At 40.4% G+C, this 23,961-nt stretch overlaps 2 protein-coding genes across 4 annotated transcripts in view; one reads left to right on the forward strand and one right to left on the reverse strand.

The window, feature by feature from the left end:
- LOC129761294 (uncharacterized) overlaps window positions 1–16,477 on the reverse strand; it is a 107,326-nt gene extending 90,849 nt beyond the window's left edge. The window contains exons 1-2 of one of the 3 annotated variants that reach the window (XM_055759021.1): window positions 16,396–16,477; window positions 15,094–15,502 (exon numbers count right to left, since the gene is read on the reverse strand). In XM_055759021.1, coding sequence (XP_055614996.1) covers window positions 15,094–15,154 — 61 coding nt within the window. In that variant the 5' untranslated portion in view covers window positions 15,155–15,502; window positions 16,396–16,477. Of the gene's footprint in view, window positions 1–15,093; window positions 15,530–16,207; window positions 16,325–16,395 lie in introns of those variants that run through there. The other 2 variants (XM_055759011.1, XM_055759017.1) reach the window with 2 other exon arrangements.
- Window positions 1–23,961, forward strand: part of LOC129761275 (uncharacterized) — a 543,642-nt gene that overhangs the window by 491,243 nt on the left and 28,438 nt on the right. The window lies entirely within an intron of this gene.

The following is a 23,961-nucleotide window of genomic DNA, read 5'->3' on the forward strand; positions in this document are numbered from 1 at the left end:
TTCTCGTTCAAGATTCTTCAATCACTTACAAATAACATGTTTCTTCGTTACATGGAATACATGGATATAAAAATATAATAGAATAAAGACAGCTTAAATCGGAAGATCCCTTTCTCGAGTTTTGCGCTCACCATCACATTTGGCGGTCCATTTTTATTTATATAGACATCAAACATCAAATAGACTAACAACACTTTTCACGACGTAATTGTAGAACATATGGAAATTCAATTTTCCGAATTTTTCCAATTTTGGTTCCATTTGCTCTATTATTTCTCGAGTTATGTAGAAATTTGTGTTTTGTTTGTATGGGAACCCCCGTCCCCTTTTCAGAGGAGGAAGATATTTCAATCCATCATAAAAACATTATTCGTCCCTAAAAACCTTCACATGCCAAATTTGGCTCCATTTGTTCTATTAGTTCTCGAGTTATGCAAAAGTTCGTGCTTCATTTGTAAGGCAGCCTTCTACCTTTAGAGGGGAGAGGAGTGTCGAGCCACCATAAAAACAATTATTTTCCCCTAAGACCTCCAAATGCCAATTTTGGCTCTATTCGCTTGATTAGTTCTCGAGTTATACGGAAATTAGAGTTTCATTTATACGGCAGCTTCCCCCTTCGAGAGGGGGAGGAGTGTCGAACCACCATAGAAACATTTATTGTCCCCTAACACCTCCACATGCGAAATTTGGTTCCATTTGCTTGATCAGTTCTCGAGTTATGCAAAAATTTGTGTTTCATTTGTATTGCAACTCCTCCTTAGAGACGGGGGAGGGGTCTCAAATCATCACAAAAACCTTCCCCGGCCCCAAAAAACCCTACATACAAAATTTTCACGCCGATCGGTTCAGAAATTCGAAGTCTATAAGAATCAAAAAGACTGGAAGAAATCCATTTTTATATTTATAGTTAAATTTTTGAGCTGGCAACAATTTTTGATATGTGTGCCATTTTGACAGCTGTCACTTGTTTTGTGTTTAGTTTGACTTGTCATTTCATCTGTAACACCTATACAACGTCTGCGAATTATAGTGTTTGTTTATAAGAACCATGGCTCAGCTCAGCTCAGTAACAATCAATGGTACTTAATCGAAACAGGGCCACAGTTGAGTGTATTTAGTATGGAGGTGCTGTGTAGAAGAAAATACTGCCCAGCACAGCTTTCGTGTTGCGACTTTTGAGCAACGTCAATTAGAAGGATCAGAAACGTAGTGATTTAATAACTCTACAGAAGCTTGAAGTTGCTGAAGTCGAAATTATTATTCGACGTTGAAAAACAACCAAACAATTCTCCAAAGAAAAGCAATAATCGATTGAGGGATCAAGTAATTTTTTGAATTCGATTACCACAGCAAACAAAATTCGTCAGTTGTACGTTATTCCGAAACGCCTGACAGTAGTGAAAAATATCAGAAGAAGCTGCCAGTTCGACAAGATTCTGAAGGCACTTCCAACTGTTACTCAGATGGTAATGCTGCCATCCGAACTCTTGGCAGCCCACAACCGCCCTTTCAGCTACGTAAGAAACAATTACTCCGGTGCACTGAAGATTAAACAAGACCAATCAAATGTAAACGGTAAGATGACGCTCTTCATCTGTTTGAAGCAGCTCATAGTACATCCCGAGGTAACACGTAGCCTCACTACCGTTTCATAAAACGCGACAACGCCACAAACATCCATGGACCCATACGAATACTTCGTGAAAACATTGATCATGGATTGAAAGTAACGTCGCCTGTGATCAACCTGAGTGAAAAGTGATAAGTGATAAGTGATAAGTGATAAGTGAGAAGTGAGAAGTGAGAAGTGAGAAGTGAGAAGTGAGAAGTGAGAAGTGAGAAGTGAGAAGTGAGAAGTGAGACGTAAGAAGTGAGAAGTGAGACGTGAGACGTGAGACGTGAGACGTGAGACGTGAGACGTGAGGAGTGAGACATAAGCAGTGAGAAGCGAAAAGTGAGAATTGAGAAGAGTGGAGTGAGAAGGGCGGAGTGAGGTGAAAAGTGAAAAGTGAAAAGTGAAAAGTGAAGAATTAAAAATGGAGGATTAAGAAAAGAGAATGCAGATAAAAGAAACAACGGGGAAGGAAAATGATAAACGAAATAAAAAAATATTGCTGACGATTTTGCATTTTTAATATGAAAACTTAGATAAATACAATTCAAAATTATTCATAAATAAACGTTACAGGTTGTCGAACCAGATGATTACAGCGAACGATTCATTTATAGAACGAATCGTACATGTTGATTGTTGAACTCAAATTGTCATCTTCGCCGAAGTCTTCATTGACTGCGAAACACTTGAGCTAGAGTTTTACACAGTTTCCAGTGCCATCATGAGTACCTTTAGCAATTTTTGATTTACTCAAAACATTCAATGCAAATACTATGTACGAAAAATATACTTGTTTAGATGCGACTGAATACATTTGAAGGTTCAACATGTCAATCATCAATATAATCAATATAAAAAGTAACGACGCAAGAAATTGATGTATTTAAACAAATTAGTTGTGAAGCTGAAGTAAGTGATGACTGTAAGTAACAGTGATACCAACGTTACATACGCAACGAGTGTTTCGATAAACCAAGCACTGTCTCAATGTTACGTATGGAAAACAGTGAATGATAGAAACATGAATTGTGTTATATCTAAAAAAATCTTGAGCTTGAGCAAAATTCAGTTTTTAAAGAAATGCACAAAACACTTGAATGAGCTTGATAAATTGGATTTTCCGGTGATTTACATTTGTATTTTTTTTTTTGACTTCAGAAAAACATTAACTATTTTTTAAAATTCTTTTTTCTCTCCGGTAACTCGACTCGTGTTTCCCTATCCCTTTTCTTCTGTCATAAAATCTATTCTAAATCTATTCGTCGAGTATCACTGTTTCATCGCATCCATAATTTTCTGTATTCGCATATTTGTTTCTATTCCAATCACAGATCGTTTGAATTGAATATTTGATTTTTTTTCCTATAACATATTTGGTCTTACTTCATAGACATTTCTCAGCATAAAAATAACATACAAAAAAGGAAAGGATGTCTTTTTATATGTTTTTTGTTAAACTTTAACCTTTTGCGGTCGTTTGTCTACTCTTAGCCACCACAGCAAAGAATTATACTAAATACTTTATTCAACGATGTAATAGTTTACATTTTTTCTAAACGAATTTTAATGTCTAGTAAACTTTTCCATAAACGTATATGGAATTTCTATGAATAATAGGTAGCGTTACTCAGTATAAACAAAGTATTATAACGTTGAAAGAAAAGATGATCTTTTCAAAGGGAAATTGATTCCGACCACAAATGAAAATTATACGTCAGCTGTTCGAATGAATTTTCGAAGTGAAAAGTGAAGAGTAAGAAGTGAGATGTGATAAGTGGAAAGTGGGAATTGGGAATTGGGAATTGGGAAGTGGGAAGTGGGAAGTGAAAAGTGAGAAGTGAGAAGTGAGAAGTGAGAAGTGAGAAGTGAGGAGTGAGAAGTAAGAAGTAAGAAGTAGGAAGTGAGATGTGAGAAGTAAGACGTGACAAGTGAAAAAAGAGAAGTTAGAAGTGAGAAGTGTGAAGTGAGAAGTGAGCAATGAGAACTGCGATCTGCGGATTAAAAACTGAGAACTGAGAAGTTAGCGTTGAGATTTGAGAAAGTTAAGAAAGTTTAGAGAGTTGAGGGAGTTAAAAAGTGGAGAAAATTGAGGAGTTGAGGATGTTTGGAGAGGTGCGAGTAAACTGTTAACTGAGAACTCATCATCACAAGAAAACGTATGGACGGATTTGATTCGCTTTATGCCGTTGTATTTGTATTGTATTGATTGAATGATAGAATATCTTGGAGAGTATTGCAGATAAAGAGGAACGTTTGAAAAAATTGACTACCTGTATGTTCTGTAGCGAAAATAAGGTTTAAAAAAATTTATTGCGCATTTTGATATATCAAGTATTGTCTCAAGGTTACGTACGACGAAAAGTGAGTTAAAAAACTTGGATTGTCCTTTTTCGCAAGAATAATGAATCTTAAGCAAAATTTCAGTTTTTAGAAAAATACCAAAAACCCTGAAATCAGTTCAGTTAATTGTTTTTTTTCCTGTAGTTGGCATTTGGATTTTTCCGAGACTCAGTTAAATTCTTTTCAGAAAAAAAACTATATTTACATTTTTTTTTTCCTTTCATCGATTTGACGTGTTTCTCTAGAGTTATGTTTACCAAGAAATCCATTAATCGAATATCATTTTATCTTCACTTCTATAATTTTCTCTATTCGCATACACTGAATTCTTTTTTTACTTGATGCATGCGCACAAAAAAATCGAGCAATTTTGAGCAAATCGCGTGAAAATTGCGTAATTTCGAGAGAATTGCGTGTATTTGTTTCTAATTGAATTAAAGATTATTTGAATTGGATATTTGAATGCTTCGGTTTGTATTTTAATCGTCCGAATTAGATATTGGGTTCTATAAATATACATTTCCGATACTTTGTTCAAAATCTAAAATTCTTCAAATGTCTTCAAGCATATGTAATTTACAACAGAATGTTCGATTTTTTCGGTTTTTTAGTTTAGTTTTAGATATTATTTTTTGTTTAATTACATTGTATTAAAGATTTTATTTTATTTTATAGCAGACTTATCTCACTTCTTAACTAGGCGAACCTAGCCAGAATTTTCACCTGCCCCCGGGCTTCTGAATGCCAAAGGGGGACTAGGCTCTGCGGAATGCACGTATCTGCATGCTCGTGCTGTTTCAGTCCTGACCGAGAAATTGTCGGACAATCGCGCAGGTGCTAAGGATGACCGACTTTTGGATGCCGGCCAATTCCTTCTCCATATTCAACACCTTTAGCGCTTCCAGAAGTGTCTTCGGGACAATTCCAGTTCCAGAGAGAACGACTGGAACAATTCTTGGGACCTCCCTTAGCCCCCACAGTTCCTTGAGCTCCACGGCCAATGGTCGGTACTTGCAGATTTTGCGACCGTGGGTCTCCTCCAGATTCTGATTCAGTGGAATAGCGACATCGATGATGGTGACTTTGCGGTCGCTCTTGTCGTAAACCATTATATCTGGCCGGTTGTGGTGGATCGAGAGGTCGGTCAGAACAGTGCGATCCCAGTACAGCTTGAAACGGTCATTTTCCAGGACAGGTGCAGGCAGGTACCGGTAGTTTGGTACGTTGTCTTCCAGTAGAGCACATTGGAGCGCCAGTTGTCGATGAACAATACGGGCCACGTTGTTGTGGCGCTCAGTGTAGGCTGCGTTGGCCAAAACGGGACAGCCTCCCATAATGTGCTCTATGTTTTCACCTGGTTGATGGCACATCCGGCAAATGTCATCAACGTCTTGATGCCAGACGTACCGCCTGCAGTTTCTCGTCGGCATTATCCTGTCCTGGATGGCTATCATGTCGGATTCTACTACTGAAGAGAGTTCACCACGCGTTAGCCACAGATTAGATGCGGCCTTGTCGACGTGTGGCCGATCCAGTTGATGGGGGTGGGCACCATGCACTGCCTTCTGCTTCCAAGCTGCAATCTTCTCCTCCACTGTCTGCAGATTGCAGTTGAGTTGGTACTCCGCTTGCGCCAAGTGCAGAGCGCTGTATCCTCTGTCGGCGGCGCAGACAGCCCGGTATAGCGCGTTTTGGTTGGCGCGTTCTGCGAAGTACTCGCGCAGTTTTCGTACCTGGGCAACACACAGTGCAGATATGTCGACTATTCCAAGTCCCCCTTCTTTGCGTGGCAGTGAAACTCTCTCCAGTGCCGATTGAGGATGGTGCATTCCGGCCTCTTTGAATGCTTTCCTCATCCTCCTCTCAAGGTCCTCTAGGTCAGTTTTGCTCCATTTGACTACACCAAAACTGAAGGTCAGCAGGGGAACCGCGAATGTGTTGATCGCGCGTACCTTGTTCCCCGCGTTGAGGAAAGTCCTCAGGACACAGTTCACTCGACTCAAGAACTTGTCTCGCAGCTCCGTCTTGATGTCGGAGTGGCGAATCCCGGTGAGCTGTCGGAATCCAAGATATTTATAGGATTCGCCACGAACCATGTCTCTTATAAACTCGCCGTCATAGACCTCGTAGCCTCCGGATTCGGTAAGTTGTCCTTTCAGCAGGTGGACACAGCGACACTTGTCGAGGCCGAACTCCATACAGATGTCCCTGCTTATGTCTTCGACAACCCGGATAGCTACACCTAGACGCTGACGTGAATCAGCGTAGACCTTGAGATCGTCCATGTAAAAGGTATGGGTCACTTCTTCGTGGGCGCCGTCGCCATACCTTATTTTATAGCCATGACCGTTTCTATTGAGCGTCCTACTGAGGGGGTTCAGTGCCAGACAAAACCAAAGCGGGCTGAAAGAGTCGCCTTGGAATATCCCCCTCTTTATCTGCAGCGTTCTAGACTGCAACACATTTTCCCCATCACTGAGGTGCAGAGACGTACTCCACTGCCTCATCGCATGCTGCAGGAACCTAACGACGACGGGATCAATTTTGTAGAGCTCCAATACCCGGACGAGAAACGAGTGAGGTATGGAGTCATAAGCCTTCCTGTAATCGATATAGGCCATGCTTAGGTTCCGCTGATTATAAACCGCCTGGCCGACTATGGTCGATGATGGCCTGGTCTTTGCAGCCATGCGTATTTTTTCTGCATCCTTTCTGCTCTTCTGCGATGATATGGTGTTGTTCGCAGTGGGCAGAAACTTTGGCGGTTATGATGCTGCTTAATATCTTGTACAGACTCGATAGGCACGTTATCGGCCTGTACTTTGATGGGTTCAATGTGTTGCTGTCTTTCGGGAGGAGGAATGTGACGCCACGGGTGGCGAATTCAGGGAGGTTGTGTGGGTCACGTAGCACCTTGTTGAAGCACTCAGCTATCTTTTGATGTGCGACGGTCAGCTTCTTGTGCCAGAAGTTCTGAACACCATCGGGGCCCGGTGCTGCCCAGTTCCTCAGGTACCGCGAGGCTTCGCGGACATCGTTCTCTTCGACGATGATAGCTGGCATCTCTCCAATTTCACCACAACTCTCCTCCTCCCGTCTTAACCACATTTGCCCGTCGCGATGTTGTACTGGGGTCTCACAAATACCAGCCCAGAAGTTCGTCACATCGCTAATATCTGGCAAACCTTCGCGGTAGTCGGGCTTCTCGTCGCTAATGTGGTCGTAGAACGCTTTTTCGTTATCTCTGAACATCCGATTTTGTTCCTGGCGCTTTGCAGAGTCAGAGTAACGTTTCAGCCGTTTAGTTAGGACGCTCAATTGCTGTACCAGTGTGTCGAGTTTTTCCGTCAGCTGGTGAGCTCCCAGCTGGCGAAGTTCAGTAGGCCGCACGATCTGCTCTTCTGCGATGATATGGTGTTGTTCGCAGTGGGCAGAAACTTTGGCGGTTATGATGCTGCTTAATATCTTGTACAGACTCGATAGGCACGTTATCGGCCTGTACTTTGATGGGTTCAATGTGTTGCTGTCTTTCGGGAGGAGGAATGTGACGCCACGGGTGGCGAATTCAGGGAGGTTGTGTGGGTCACGTAGCACCTTGTTGAAGCACTCAGCTATCTTTTGATGTGCGACGGTCAGCTTCTTGTGCCAGAAGTTCTGAACACCATCGGGGCCCGGTGCTGCCCAGTTCCTCAGGTACCGCGAGGCTTCGCGGACATCGTTCTCTTCGACGATGATAGCTGGCATCTCTCCAATTTCACCACAACTCTCCTCCTCCCGTCTTAACCACATTTGCCCGTCGCGATGTTGTACTGGGGTCTCACAAATACCAGCCCAGAAGTTCGTCACATCGCTAATATCTGGCAAACCTTCGCGGTAGTCGGGCTTCTCGTCGCTAATGTGGTCGTAGAACGCTTTTTCGTTATCTCTGAACATCCGATTTTGTTCCTGGCGCTTTGCAGAGTCAGAGTAACGTTTCAGCCGTTTAGTTAGGACGCTCAATTGCTGTACCAGTGTGTCGAGTTTTTCCGTCAGCTGGTGAGCTCCCAGCTGGCGAAGTTCAGTAGGCCGCACGATCACAGCAACTTGGCGACATAATTTCGCCGATCTGCTGCCTCTTTTGTACGCCATCAGTCTTCCAATTGCGGCGCGCTTGTTTAGGATCCGTTGCTCCAATCTCCTTCGCCATGGAGGCTCACGCCTTTCACGGAGATGTTGGAGCAGTCCGCCTCTTGGCCTAATACGGTATCCTAAACTTTTGGCGGTCGCCACAGCAGCACAGTAAACTTTCAGTTGCAGCTCCTCCATGTTCTCAGCATCAACCAAGTGCAGCGGAAGAACGTGCTCGTTCATGAGCTTTACTGCACTTGTCAGCCTGCGGGAATGCTGCAACTTCGGGATCCTGGGGCGCGACAATGGGTCTGTGTCGCGGAACTGTGAGATCGCCTCGTCGTAGTGGAAGACCAGATCGCGTAGTAGTTGTTGATCTGGCTGTGGGTCTTCCGGCTCAGGGGGTTGTAGTACTGTGGCCTCCACTGGTGCTGATTCGCGTGCCCCACTCGCGAATGAATTGCTCAGCCGTACTGAACTTCGTCTCGACACATCGCTTGCTCTGTTGTTCCTGGAGCTTATTTCTCTCTGCACCTGCTGCTTGATCTCGTCGATTTGCGTTTGGGAGAGCATGTTGTTGCGTACTATCGCTCTACGCCTCGCGTTCATCGCGTTCTGATCAAGCCTCCCGACGAACTCTGGATACGCTTCCTCGAACATTGTTAGTATTCGAGGGCGACCGCTCATGTCCGTCTCCAAAGCAGTGCAGATGTAATAGGCGCGGATCACGAATTCATTCATTTCGTGTGTCCACATGATCCGGCGCCTAGTGGTACCCACAAGTGTGGACGACTGTCGTCTGGCAGTCGCAACACGTCTCGTAGGCGCAGCGTTTCTTGGGTGATGTCGATGGCTGCTGTTTCCGTGTGGCGGTAGCTCTTCGGGTTGAACCCGGCTGGTGGCCCGCTCTTGCACATCGCCCTCCAGCCGCTGGCCGCTCGCTCTTACGCCCGTTCCAGGACCAGCTCCAGTTCGGGGACCCTCCTCGGGTGATCGCATTCTAATTACTCTTCGTGAACGTAGCTCCATTTTCTGGGTGTATCTCCTTTGCCCGGGAGACAGCGGGTTGGCAAGGCCTCCATGACCCGGGAGGCCTTCCCCGGGAGAGATATAGCGCTCTGACTCGCTCGCACCCCCTCACTTAGCCACTTTCGACACCCGTTCTCGGAGCCAAGACCAGGTGTGTGTTTCCAGTTCACGCCCGATCTAAAAATGTCGTCATATGATCTTCGTGGAGGCGTGAGATAGGAACATTTGAGACCAACAGGCAGGCTCCTACCCTATGTTGATCCCCATTTGAGAACCTGATGATTTTTATTCTTTTTATTATTATTTGTGCCGTTTTTTTTATTTTCCTTTGTATGTGTCGTTTTAATAAAGTCAAGAATTATTTTGGGAAATCCATGCACTTCTGCTCCTGTCGGTTTTTTTCAAATATTGAAATTTGGAAAAACCCTTCAAAGATTAAAATAATTATGTAACATATGAATTCTGAACTATTTTTGTTATAGTCTGTTATCCGAGAAATATTTATAGTATAAAGTATTTCAAAAGAATTAAAATAGGTTCATATTTTTACAATCACAATAAATCGTGATTGCAAATTTTGCCTTACATTAATATTGTAAAAATGATGGTTAACTGCACACAATCGTAAATCTTTATCAATTAACAATTAAATATTCTGTCGGTCATGTGGCATGAGCGTGTTTGCTGTTTCGTTTTCTTACTCAGTATTCCTAAAATACTACAAACTGAAAACAATAAAAACAATGATGATGATATTTGCACCCTATATTCATTACAGAATAATATTCGTTTCATGAAATATTATTATACGTTGATGAATGTTTCGATTGAGTTCAACGCACTCTTATCTATCTGTTTATTTTTTTTTCGAAAGTATAATCTAGCGTATTGTTTTTAGATTTAACTTGGATAAAAACAAATCGGGACTTCCAAATTGCATCTTTTTGGTTCTTTTCTATTTCTTCGAACGATGATGTAACCACTAATGGCTCTAATAAAATTCATCTCGCCAAAAATCTGTTTTTTTATGTTTAACCACACCATACAATCCCACCTCGAGAGAGAAACGAAAAATCACAACAGAAGTATTATACAATAGACCGAGGCCGAGAGGGTCGAGAATAATTAATGTTAATGTCTGAAAATGACCGCTAGATTAATTATAGATATTCAGTTGGCGCGCGAGAAGAGGTGCGAAATTGGCCACCTCGATGCTGCTGCTGCTGCTTTCATTTAATCGCTTAATCTTCTCCCCAGCTTGAATAGATCCATTACCTTCCAACGGTTTGAATGGCGTCTTCGGGCCGTAAACCACACGTGGGCTTGCGGACAAAAGAAGCAATAGCGATTTAGATGGAATCGTTGGAAGGTAGGTGGGCAAACAAAACAACAAACACAGTAGTGCAAATCTGTGAGACCTTTGAAATATGTTAATTTGCATATCAACTGTGTGGAAAACAATAAAACGCCATTTTACAGTTCCCTCTTGCGAGGAGCATTTCCACTTACGGTCTGTTTTGGTTTAAATTTTAATCTTCTAACCATATGAGCCTGAAACCATGGGTTAATATGTGCCGACAAAGAGTGCAATCATCTTTCCAAAGAGCAGTCATGAAAAATGACGGTGATTTCAGTAGTCAGCAATCAGTCAAGAAACGGCCGCAGATAGACAGCCAGGCTGCGTTGCAACAGCCATCCGAGCACTTTGATGCATCTCCCGAGGAGAGCTCGGTGAGATTTGTCCGATGAGCTTTTAAAAGTGTTTATTATTGACGCCTCGAGCGCGCTCCTCGCGAGCCCTTCGCGTGCTGCGCAACTGGAAAATGCTTTCAAAAGCTTGGGAAGATGGCGCAATGGCGCTAATTTATCTTGCCCAAGGCTCGTGGGTAATTGAGAGGAGATAAAAAAAACCGAAGAAACCAATTTCATTGATCGTATTGATTGTTGGGCAGGCCTTCGATTGTATCAGATGTAGGAAGGACTGTTTCTAATACGATGAAGTTATTGTTTTGAATCGATCATCAGCTTATTGAAGTATTCCAAGTTTCAATCATGGTGTTCTCAACAAGGTATCACTTATGAGAGAGAGGTGCGGCAATCCAATTTTGTTCTTCAATTCGTAATGAACGAAACGAAATAAGAATGGTTTTGAGCCATACAATCTCATCTGTATGTGGAGCTATTTCGCGCCAAATGAACTGGCCTCTGCCCGACCCCTTTCGATTTTTTAACCCCTTGTACATATGGTAGCAAATGCACAAAATTTATATTTTTCATTATGATATGACATAGTTTTAGTTATGACTGAAATGTATTAGGGCGTATCCTAAATAATTGCGCTTAACTGATAAAAAATATTTACTCAAAATCCAGCTATCTGATAAAGCTACAGAGTTCGATGAAGTGGCAGTAAAGTTAATGAACTGTCTAAGAAAAATAACATATTGAACACACTGTTAGATAAACTTGCTCAAAAATTAAATTTCATGCTCAAAACATTGATACCTTTTCTACTCATTTCTACTTGAGGTAGAGTTGAACTGATGGCATTGCATAATGATCATCGCACTCGAAAATCATCATACAAAATTTTCGCGTAGATACGGGTTCAGTAATTATTGAGTCTATAAAAAAACATACAGATAACATCCATTTATAAATATGGATCAATTGCGAGTTTTCTATTGCAGGCATCTATTTTTATGATTTATGGCCATTTTTACATTCAATGAATTAATTTTTAGTTAATTTTTAGCCCATGTTATGACATCCCTATTTATTACATTGAAATGAACCGAAAAAAAACAAAAAATGCTCTACTCCCCAGTACGTGTATATCATTTGTATAATATATATGCAAGAGCCAATATCAGCGAGCGAAAAATATTTTGCCAAATACACAGTCCTGACAGAGAAAAATGCGTTAATTTTATGATGAGGTGTAATATTATCACGCTTTTATACAACAGCACTAGTAGCTATGTGGATAGCGTGGTCGTATGAAACAGCTTTGCATTCCAGCCGGCCTTGGTTCGATCCCCATTGACGTCGTATGGACTATTTTTTGGCACAATCCCAAATGAAACGAAGAAAGAGAAACAGAAAGAGATGTCTGCTCCCTAGGGTGGCAGCGAAAATGGTCATGTCAAATTTCAAAAACCGACCATGTACATTTTGTTTATTGGCCCAAAAAATGACCTGTGCAAAGTTTCAGCTCAATCGGACATGATATAGGGGTGCCTCAAAGCGCTCAAAGTTTTGATTTTTTGATCCTCGAAAATCTTCCAAGGGGTGAGTAAAGGAAAATCGGTGAGTAAAGAAAAATCGAGATTTTTTTTTCGATGCCAAATGACTTAAAAATGCATGCAACGTCGAGATCTGGTGTAATCTCGAAAAAAAAATTTTGGCTGAAAACCGACCTTTTGGGACTTAGCCAGAGTGGCTAAAAAACAAATCTTAGAGTTCTTTGAAGCACCCCTAAATCATGTCCGACTGAGCTGAAATTTTGCAAAGGTCATTTTTTTTGAGCCAACAAACATTATGTACATGGTCGGTTCATTAAATTCGATAATTATTTTTTTTCATACCCTCATTGCCTCTCAGGCTAAGTCCCAAAAGGATTTTCGACCAAAAAAATTTTTTCTAGATGACACGTTTCAACCCTAAATCACATCCCTTAAATCACATCCGATTAAACTTTGCACAGGTCATTTTTGGACCAATAAACAAAATGTACATGGTCGGTTTTTGAAATTCGATGATAAAATGTTTCCCATACATTCACTGCCACCCTACTGCTCCCATACATACAAACCTTTTTTAAGCTTTTAAAACAGCTCATTATTTGCGCATTTGACCCTCCAGCACACGAAATGGCATTATTTCTGCCAAAGATGAAATGTTTTCAGTCAACGCAAGTTTGGGTGCCAATGAAAATGGTCACCTCTAATTTCAAAAAGTTACCTTATAAAAAACATGTTCACCACCTCGAAAAAACACTAGGTCAAATTTTAGCTCAATCGGACTTAAGGGAGAGTGGAGCAAAACCGAAAATCGGGGTTTTCAATAAAAATAGTTTATGCCAAATGTCTTAAATTGCAATACTCGTCAAGATTTACTGTTATCTCGAAAAAAAATGTTGTCAAGAAAAAAAATGTTGTCGGTTTTCAAAAAACTCAAATTTTAACGTCTGCAACACTAATAAATGAAGTTCAAATGAGCTACCATACCATACGTTTCATCTTGTACTCTGAAAAAAACTGAGCCCCAGAGTGTCGATTTTTGACAAAAAAAAATTTTTTCGAGATGATTTCCAGATCTCGACGTTTAATGCAATTTAAAGACATTTGGCATAATTTTTTTTTTCGAAAACCCCGAAAAACTATATGATAGTTACACTTAGGTGCCTATTCTATCAAATTCCTTTTGAAAATCGTATTCAATTTGAACGAGGAAGTGTCTCCCATATCTGGGTGACGGGGCGACGAAAGTGTTTAATAAACAGATGGGATAAAAATAGCTTGTTTAGGAATTCAGCTGTAGCAGAGTCGAATTCATTCGTGTACATTTTTAAAAGTTGCAATATGAAAACCAGCACCTCCCATTCCTGTCTTTTTCATTATGCTTCGTGAACTTTTCGGTATGCGGTCTAGCGTTATCACGTTGAAATGTTAATTTTACCAATTCTGTTCGTTTTTTCAGCGTCTACAGATTTCATGTCGATTTGAGCGCTTTTTTACAAGAACAGCATCTTTTTCATAATTAGGTTTGAAACACCGCATTGCTGAATCTGATAACACTGTGAGTCGCAAAGTGTCTGCTTTCACCCAACGCCATGTTGGGTCAACAATGTTCACTGCTCTGACCTGTTACTTGCAGGAACACGAGAACGCAATCGTACACCATAACTCTGTGTCACTCTCGAGCCGACGATAAGTGGATGTAATGACACGCAATCACCTGGAACCACACCCTCTTAATGCATGCTTACAACGATTTGCTTAGAGAGCTTCGCGACAAAATTAATTTACCGAGAGTCAACGAGGAGTAGTACTTCGCGAGCAAATCAATTTCTTTCCTTTCCACGGAGTGCGCGAGTAAAGGTTTATGCAAATGCACTTTAAGTTATGTCTGCCAAAAGGATAGTGTCACGCAACACATAATGCTTTCCCTTGGAAACCCATTCAAAATGATCTGTGTGGTTATAAGCTACGTTACATCATGATTCAGTCGGTTCAATCCCTAGAAGGAAGCATCTTCGTTAAACTAACAATTTCCCTGCAAACCTTTTTCATCACTACGCTGTATGACCAAGGGACCCAAATAAACCAAACATGCTATTAGTTTGATTTGTAGTAGAACCCGAGAGATTTTCCTTTTGATCATGGGCGGTGATCGCGAATCGGATTTCGCGCTTTGCAGAGTGAGATGGGGAAAATTAAAGGTTGCTCCGAGGTACGAAATGTGTCTTACGTGTTGTGTAGTCAATGAGCACCCACAATTACCGCGTAATCGTTTACGGGGGGGGGGGGGGATGGGCACCCAATTCGATTCGATCAGCGCGCAACTGCGATGACAGACAAGGGTCACCAGTACACACCTCGTGGGCTTGGCTCGCTTGATTGGTGATCAATCAGTTCGCCCCGATGGATGCCATAGATTAGGTAAATATTTTGAGAACTGCTATAATGGGAGCCACGTTCAGATGTTTGGAGGACTAAAAAAAAGAGAGGACTGGTCCAGGCATTCGTAGTGCTTTTAGATCATGCGTTGAATGTACGGTGAAAGGTTAGGTCCGTACGCATCAACACGCATATGGGATTAAACTGCCATAAAACTTTAATTACCGTGAGAAACCATTCCATCATTTGCATCCAATGAAACGCACATAAAAACAGAATCAAACTAAATGAAATTGATACAGACAGCCTTTTTTGAATTGCCACAGAGAAAAACTGAAAAAAACCTGCCAAAGTGGGAAAAGATCATCTTCCAATATTTACCTATAATTAGCAGGTATCCGAATATGATCAGCACCACGAGTGATGAGCGGCGTAGAAACATGTTTTCGGTTTCTCGTAACTAGCGATTCTCTGCCAAGACGGCGCGGACAACCTCCCCTTCGCACAATCACGCTAAATGGAAACAGGCGTGTTGAAAATACAACTCTCACTTTCAATCAAGCCTCGTCGGGGCTGACCGCGAAGAAGATGCGCTGTGAAGGTCCACGGCAAACGAGGAACCCTCTCGAGATGAAGCGGGAAGCTTTGCTGGTGATTATTATTATGTCACTTTGTATTTATATTTTCCCGGGCCGAGTCTCACTTTTACTGCACACTCACGATAAACTTTTTGAACGAAGAAATTACACTATGTGAACCATACACGGCATTATGCATGCATATATGCTAGCTAGAGGGGAAGAAGATGAAGAAAAAGCTGGAATGAAAAGGAGATTTACGTAAATCGCACAAGACACATCGCGCCGCGTCGAGCACACAGGTAGAAAAGAAAATTCACTTCACTATGTCTAAATGGCAGTTGCCGATGATGCTGTTATTACTGAGTAAGCCCGAGATGGTGTGGAGAATATCGGCGATCTTTTCCTTGGCTAAATCGTGGTTTCCTCCTTCCACCACGCTGTGTCTCCTCTGCGCTACAACCTCGCGTTCATAGCCCATTGGAAGTTGCGCTAATCGAAACCATACACTCTCCCACCCGGGGGGTGCAAAACTATGGATCATATGATTATCACGGAGACTCGTAAAAATTGATTAAGCGATTGCAAAAACGCTGCTCCCCGCACACATGTTCCTTTGAAGATTTCACACGACGAGACTGGTTTCTTAGGGTCGGTCAACGCAATCTCGCCTTGATGCGAGAACCTTTGACGCGAGCCAACGAAGTTTCACAGATTATATAAAATCATAAATCGAATGAAGATGTGCCTCCGAACGCCGCGGGGAGATCACAATCGACCGATCACTTCCTGGACATTCGAAAAACAGCCGCAGAAATCATGAAATGTCAAAGTTGAAAATTTTCACCGAATCCTCGCAACAGTTTCACCCCACCAAAAACTCATCAGTATGATCCGGAGGGGGTGTCTATTCTAACCTCACAACACGTTTGGGTTTCTTCGCCGAAACCGACAACAACAGCGACAACGCCTATATGAGAACTCAGCAGAAACACTTTTTCACGCCAGAACACGTCTTAATCCGAGAGGTCTATACGTACTGACTCGAAACGTGAAGATTGTTTACAACGAAGTCAACCCCAAAAACCCTAATGCATTTTCTCACCCCCTTCTACTACTACTACAGCTACCACCACTACCACTACTGCTGCGGCCAGCTGGTTTGCCTTTACATGGTGAAGGCGTCAGTCGCCGAACCGCGCGAGATCGCGTAAACGACCTAGTCAATATTCACGAGAGACAACAGCCAGAGACCGCTCGATCGAGTAGCGGTGCGACATGGTGATCATGCTGCTGCGAGTTTTTACTTACAGTTGTGGTTGGTTTCCTTCATTCGTTTTTTTTTCGTCCATTCTTGCTTTGGATGTCTGTTCGTCTCGGCACGAGCGATGCCGATCACAGATATTTGAACAGACTTACAATGTGCAGAACAATATTTTGTATATTTTTAAATAATTTGATATTTTGAAAGCTGTTATGTTTTTTTTAACTAACAAAACATGGTTTCCATGTGGAAATACTTTTTATCGTAGGACTACGTTTAACAGGACGGGATAGGGTGTACAGTAAAATTTAAAAAAATAGCAAATAACGAGATTATGGATGATTTTGAATGTTTATAACTTACTAGCTGACCCGGCAAACTTCGTCCCGCCGAAAATTTATTTTTCGTTATCACATTCACATTTTCTTACTAAGCGCACGTTCATGGGTCCAATCGCAGAACTGTTCATTAATTGATATTCTACCCTTTAAAATTGCCTTTTATTAAAAATTTCCTAGTACTTCTACCAAAACTCTTCATTATAATACCAGATTATTTTCAGACACAATTCTCGAAGATTTTTCAACCACTTGCAAATAACATGTTTCTCCGTTACATAGAATAAATGTTTGATACAGAAAATATGATAGAATACAGTCCTAAATCGGACAATTCTTTTCTCGAGTTTTGCTCTTATCAACACATTCGGCGATCCATTTTTATTTATATAGATAGAAGACGCTATGGGGGCGTTTTATCACATTGAAATCCATTTCCACTTTCAAACGAAGATCAATTTCGTTACCGCAAACATCAAATGGACTAACAACGCTTGTCAATATGTAGAACACATGCGAATTGAATTTTTCGAATTCTCCCATTTACGTGCCTAATTTTTTTGGGACCCCCTCTCCTTCCCAGAGGATGAAGGGGTGTCATACCATCATAGAAACATTTCTCGTACCCAAAAACCCACAGATCCCCAATTTGGCTCCATTTGCTTGATTAGTTCTCGAGTTATGCAAATGTTTGTGTTTCATTTGTGTGGCAGAAGAGAGGGGATAGGTGTGTCGAACCACCATAAAAACATTTATTGCCCCCTACGACCTCCATATAACGAAACTGGTTCCATTTGCTTGATTAGTTCTTGAGTTATGGAAAAAACTATGCTTCATCTGTATGGTGAACCACCTAAGCGCCCCCCCCCCCCCCCCTTTAGAGAGAAGGGAGGTGTGTTGATTCACCATAGAAACCTCCACATACCAAATTTGACTCGATTCGCTTGCGTAGTTCTCGAGTTATGCAGAAATATATGTTTCATTTGTATGGCAGCCTCCCCTTAGAGAGGAGGAGGAGTGTCGAACCACTATAGAATTTTTTATCGATCCCTAAAACCTCTATATGTCAATTTTGATTTCATTTTCTTGATTAGTTCTTGAGTGATGCAGAAATTTATGCTTCATTTATATGGCAGCCCCCCCCCCCCCCCCCCATAGAGAGGGGGAGGAGTGTCTATTCACCATAGAAACGTTTCTTGCCTCCTAAAACCTTCACATGCCAAATTGAGCTCGATTAGCTTCATTAGTTATCGAGTTATGCAAAAATTTGTGTTTCATTTGTATGGCAGCCCCCCTTAAGAGAGGGGGAGGAGTGTCTACTCGTCATAGACACGTTTATCGCCCCCTAAAACCTTTATATGCCAAGTTTGGTTTCGAGTTCTTGGTTTCGTGAACAGGTTCTCTAGACATCAAGTTTCGTTTAGGAAAAGCATAAACTGATACTTGACTGAGTAAAATATTAGATTAGCATGGTTTCTTGATATGGTGGCTGAGAGCAGACAAACGACCACAAAGATTTAATACTGGATATTGCTCCAATAACATCAACGTCATATAACGAGTTCTTCTTCTTTTATTTATCTCCAAATATTACATTCAGATCCATCTGCTGGTTCTGTGTAGTGTTCTTCAAAGATTTGACGAAACCTACCACAATGCACGCAATGTGTTACGCAATGTTTCATCAAACTTAGTTTCATATTACGAGACAATGCCAAACATCATCATGTAGCTGTTTTTATCACTACCTTCTACCTTGAACCTTCTCAGCTATCTGGCAACCGTGAAATCTTCTTTTCAATAGGACCATGTTCTTTTCCGCCACCACAGGTTTCCAGACACCACAGTATCTTAGCTTTGATTTAGTCCTTTATTACGTTTTCCGTATTGACTTTGCTTTTCAACTTTCGAGGTTCTACTGTATTTGGAAATATTGCCGGCTTCTCTTCGTCAGCTATACTTTTAAGGGCAAGGATGGAAAACAAGGGAGCAGGATGTGATTTACGATTAATCGCAAACTGCACAGATCGCAATCTGTGTAAACTGCGACTAACTATTAATCCTCACCCATCATAACCAAATGATTTTCTCTTGGTAACTCTGAGTTGACCAAAGCATTGCTAGACTGAAACTAGTTCGAATAATTGAGTTACTCTCCGTCCTCGTTTTGTTTACAACTCCTAACAAGAATTTGCTCCATGGGAATGAGTGTCTCTATGACGTACGCTTTACGATTCTCGCTCTCTCGTCCGGGCGTTCAATTTTCCTTTCCGAGTGCGTTTACTTCGATGAAAGTGGGTAAAATAAAAAAAATGCGGGGGGGGGGGTAATACTCATACAACTCAATTGGATAATGATTCTCTGCTATCACAAAGCTGAGAAATTTTTTGACGTTTTGTTTTACTATTGATTCATTCAAAAAAAAAGCTTTATTTTTAAATGTTTTCTTATCCTGAGACTGGCTCACCATATTGCACTGCTACTAAAACCGTAGGCTAACTTCAAGGATATTTTTTATTCATTTTCGGCGAATAATCAATAGAGTGCCGTGTTATGAAACATCAGAATAATAGCAAAAACAATATTACGATCATAAGGTGTTGGACAGGTTATTCCAGACGACATTGGAATATATTCCATCTGATCATCTTTAGAAAGGTTAATGACCTTGGGCACATTGAATTGATGTTCATGACTTCCAGTCGGGTATTATCAGCTCTGATAATAATTGTGTGGTCCTCACAAAGCATATATTCCAATGCCGTCAGTTCACTGAAATTCTTCGCATACCGTTTGATGATAAGGTAGGATGTTGATAATCATTTGCTGCGATACCTATTGTTCCAACAGTATTCATTCGACAAAATGAAGATTGAATACCTGAAATTAACCAGATTTAACCATGTAAATCTGCGGTCAAAGCAGTATGTACACTTGAGAGATGCAACAAGTTTGAAGGGATATAAAAAAACATTAGTCGTTCGATGAATCTACTGCCAGATATGTCGGAAGTCCACGATATATGAATAAAATACGTCCATACTAATTCATTACATTTATTCGCAACGAAGAACGTAACCACACAGAATTGAATTAATCAAATATGTGATCCGTTTTATCTACAAAATAAAAAAGGGTCTGAAATTCAATCGAATTCGAAAGGTATTTCGTGAAGTCACTAATTGAATTACTATTGGAAAAATTATTTGGAGAGAACTGTGAATGTTCAGAATTATTGGTATCTAAAAAACGATTTTGGGCGGGATGAGATTCGCCCAAATCTGCTGGAAATAAAATTAATCAATTGCATCCATTACCCGTCTGCTATTCATCGGGCGGGAGACGACAGCAAAATAAAATCGACACGAGACTGAGTCAGCCACTCACTGCGGACAATGCAATAGAGAATTAAAAATCCCTCGACGAGTGTCGTAAGATTTCAGTTGATCGTCTCTTGTTACACTTTCCGATCAAGAACTCATCATCCGCTCTATGGAATGGGATTAACCGTTTGTGGCTTGCACTCACGATAAACCTTGAGTAGTAGAAGTAATGCTTCGAGAGTGCAAGCAGTGGGGATTCCGCTTTCATATTGCTTTTTTGAGATCTTGGTAGCTCACCGTTCCAAGTATTCTCTCTGTGTACATATGAAGAATAAAAGAGCATCGCCTGCTGGGGGTGATTTAAAAATATCCGACTAGAGGGATATACTTATTCATTGATCGTTGAATGTGATTTTTTACCATCCCTGTTTAAGGGTTCAAAAATCCTTGCACCCCAAACGTAACGCTTAAATGACCCATTCCAGCGTGACGTGGCAACGTTTTGACTCACTAAAACAGGGTTTTTCTAGTTTTCATGTATAAATCACACGATTTCCAAATACTAAACGATATCAAAGTAAAATTGAGACAATTTCCTACAAGAATCTTCAGTCGGATAATATTTTACAGTTCAATTCGCTTGTTGCCAGCCCAATACTTTTGTGACGTGACAACACCTGTCTTTTTGCGGTGTCCGACTTTTGAACGTTAATGTTGTATTTTCAGTTCCGCTCCAAAACAAACAAATAAACTTTGTTGATTTGCCATGATTTGCTATGATTTTCCAACAAAAGATAAACGGTGGTTCCTGTATATCCAGTTTTTCAAAAAACTCGCAAAACATTGAAAAAATCGGCATTCATTTTGTGACGTGACAACGCGTTCTATGCGAAAAAACAGTCACGAAGTCACGAAGCGTTGACACGTCACACAATCAATATGTTGTATTAAATGAGAATTTTACCGTATTGTAGCAAGCAATATACTATTTATTATGTTTTTTATTACTGTAAATACTTCTCACTTTACTCTGAGATCTCCCCTTCCTGGGGTCCTAACGCGACCGGTGATCCTGGACCTACTCCTCTTTGTATCTCAGGAACGGTACTTCAGTATTTTCGGTACTTTACAATTTTCAGTAGCGTCAAATGAAAGGTGTCATAACCATGACAATTTGATAACATGGTAACTTTTCTCTGGCTCTCTGCATTCTAGCGTTTTAGCGCCATTTTGCGTTTTAATTGCTTCAAAAACAGAGAAGAAATATTTTTGACCTGTATGCAAAATGAGTTCAATGTTCTTTTAGATTGTGAAAAATTGTGAAACAAGGCAATTTCAATTGCTTATGGTATGTTCATCAAAATAAACTATATAAATTGAATCTACCTGTTACCTGTAATACACGGTATGCCGTTATTTGGGAAAATTCGGGGTGGTCCTAAACCGACCTCCAATTTTTACATCGTGATTGTTTAACACGTTCAATCTGGCGCTTGACATCAAAGGCTAGCACAATTCTGTTTCATCGAGTGGCGCTCACAACAGGTGGAACGCATTTGATCTTGCCATCAAAAGATTTTTTATTCCTTTGTATGCATCTGTGTACATGTGCGCGTACCTGTGCAGAGGCGTTTGTTCACGTGACTTTGACTTTGGCTTGGACGTTGACTTTGATCGATAGCCGTTGACGTTTGCGTGTGCATTTGGATGTGTACATTGTTTGTCTAACTCCACACACGTCGCTCTAAGGCTAAATTCTTGACACTCAAATATTATCTCCCTCTCGCTCGAATCCTATCTGCTGACTATCCATTTTTTTCCCTTTTTTCATTCTTCTTCAAGTATCCATGCCACCAACGCTACCATTCACGGTCGTATTGTGAAATCTCATGCCATTTCCGATCTTCTAGATCCGTTTTTAACGAACCGGAAGGCACCATGCTCGATTTTAAAATAACATCGATAACAATGACTGCTAAGACATCTGTAACCAACAACCAAATCGTTTGTGGTTTCCATATTTTTTGTCATACAATACTATTACCAGCAAACCGGAAGTCGAAACAAGAATCAATTCTATATTGTGGAATCTACGTTTATCTATTGTTGACAAAACATAGAAGAAAGTTCATTTGTGTGTTTTTAAAACGATTTCAGTTCCGTTTCAAACATTTATGTTCAACAGCCCGAAACAGTAAAAAGTCAGGTTTTGTTTTGTCACAAAAGTATTTAACAGACAATAAGCCAATCTATCTATAAAATATTCTCCAACTGATGATTCTTGTAGTAAATGTTCTCAATTTCACTAAAACATCGTTTAATTTTGTGTGTTTCATACATAAAAACGTCGAAAAAAATGTTTTTATTGAGTCAAAATATTACCACGTCACGCTGGAATGGATCGAATACTTTGCGTGACGTGACAACGACTTCTTGAGACAGTTGATACTCCTCTATTTGTGGACCGATCTTAACCAAATCTTGTGGGTTGTTGACTCTCATTGATTGATCAGAGAAACCCAAGTATGGGAAGGTTTGAACTTAGGTTCAGCTGATAAATTGAAAAAATGCTCTATTTTTGTGACGTGACAACGCTTCAAAATACCTGTTTTTCAAACGCTTGTTTCTCATAAATTACAAAATGAAACCTAGATCTACCCACGGCTCTTCGAACAAGTATTTAATTGTCCATTCGATGGTATATAGACATTGAGTTTTGCTTAAGCAAGTGCAGAGATATCTCAAGAAACATAAAAATAGTGAAAACCTAAAATATTTTAAATGTAATTATGTAGTTTTTTAAACTCGCCTCTCTCAAAAGTTGGCGTATAAAAATCAAATTCGTTTCAAAAAAATTATGATATAACTAGTGCTTATTCAAATTACGTTTTCATTTTTTTCCTGAAACTAAATTTTAAATTTGGTTCATTGGTGCATAACCTCATGGAATGGGTCAAATGCAGACATGATGTGAAATTGACGTGATGCCTCCACCGAACGAAAGTGCACCACTGTACTGCCGTTCGATGCTTCTATGCCTAACTATCCGAAAAAACGCAACAAAAAGATATTGTTTGTTATCAGCTTTTAAAAAAGCAGCATCAAACTCAATTGTCCCATGTTGATATTCTAGGCATAACTGTTCCACCATGAATTTTCAAACCCATAATCAAGCTTGATTGATTGAAGTGAGGGGAACTTTTAACAATTTCTAGTTTTATTTATATTTTGACATGCGACAGCTGTACTGAAGTACAGGGTGACTCAAAAGTCATTAAAAGCTTCAAAAATAAGATGATTATCAATATGGCAACTATAGTCGTTTTGTCATATTTTATATATTCGATATTCATCAAGACATAAACTGGGAACGATCCAGCAATTGCTATCGATGATAGCAGATCATTTATTCCACCAGTTTAAAAAAAAACGCCGAAGTATCAAAATCAGTGGATGATATAGTAATCCTATGCCAAATAGCCGGTCTCTTAACACAATTTCGAAATCGCAATGTAATGAGATATGTATTTTGTACTATTTAATATCAAATAAAAAATGGATCATCTTCCGACACCAAAGCTGTCAGAATCATTCCGTTAAAATAGAAGATTTATTCTATAAATTTTTTTCTCCGTTACGATATGAGTAGAGTAGAATGAATAGAATAAGATGGAAAACTATCACTCCTTTACAAAATTAACAGTTTTTCGTTGATGCCATTTAGTTATCAATCAGTTTTAAAAAAC

This window comes from Toxorhynchites rutilus, chromosome 1 (assembly GCF_029784135.1).
Source record: "Toxorhynchites rutilus septentrionalis strain SRP chromosome 1, ASM2978413v1, whole genome shotgun sequence".
Lineage (NCBI taxonomy): Eukaryota > Metazoa > Arthropoda > Insecta > Diptera > Culicidae > Toxorhynchites > Toxorhynchites rutilus.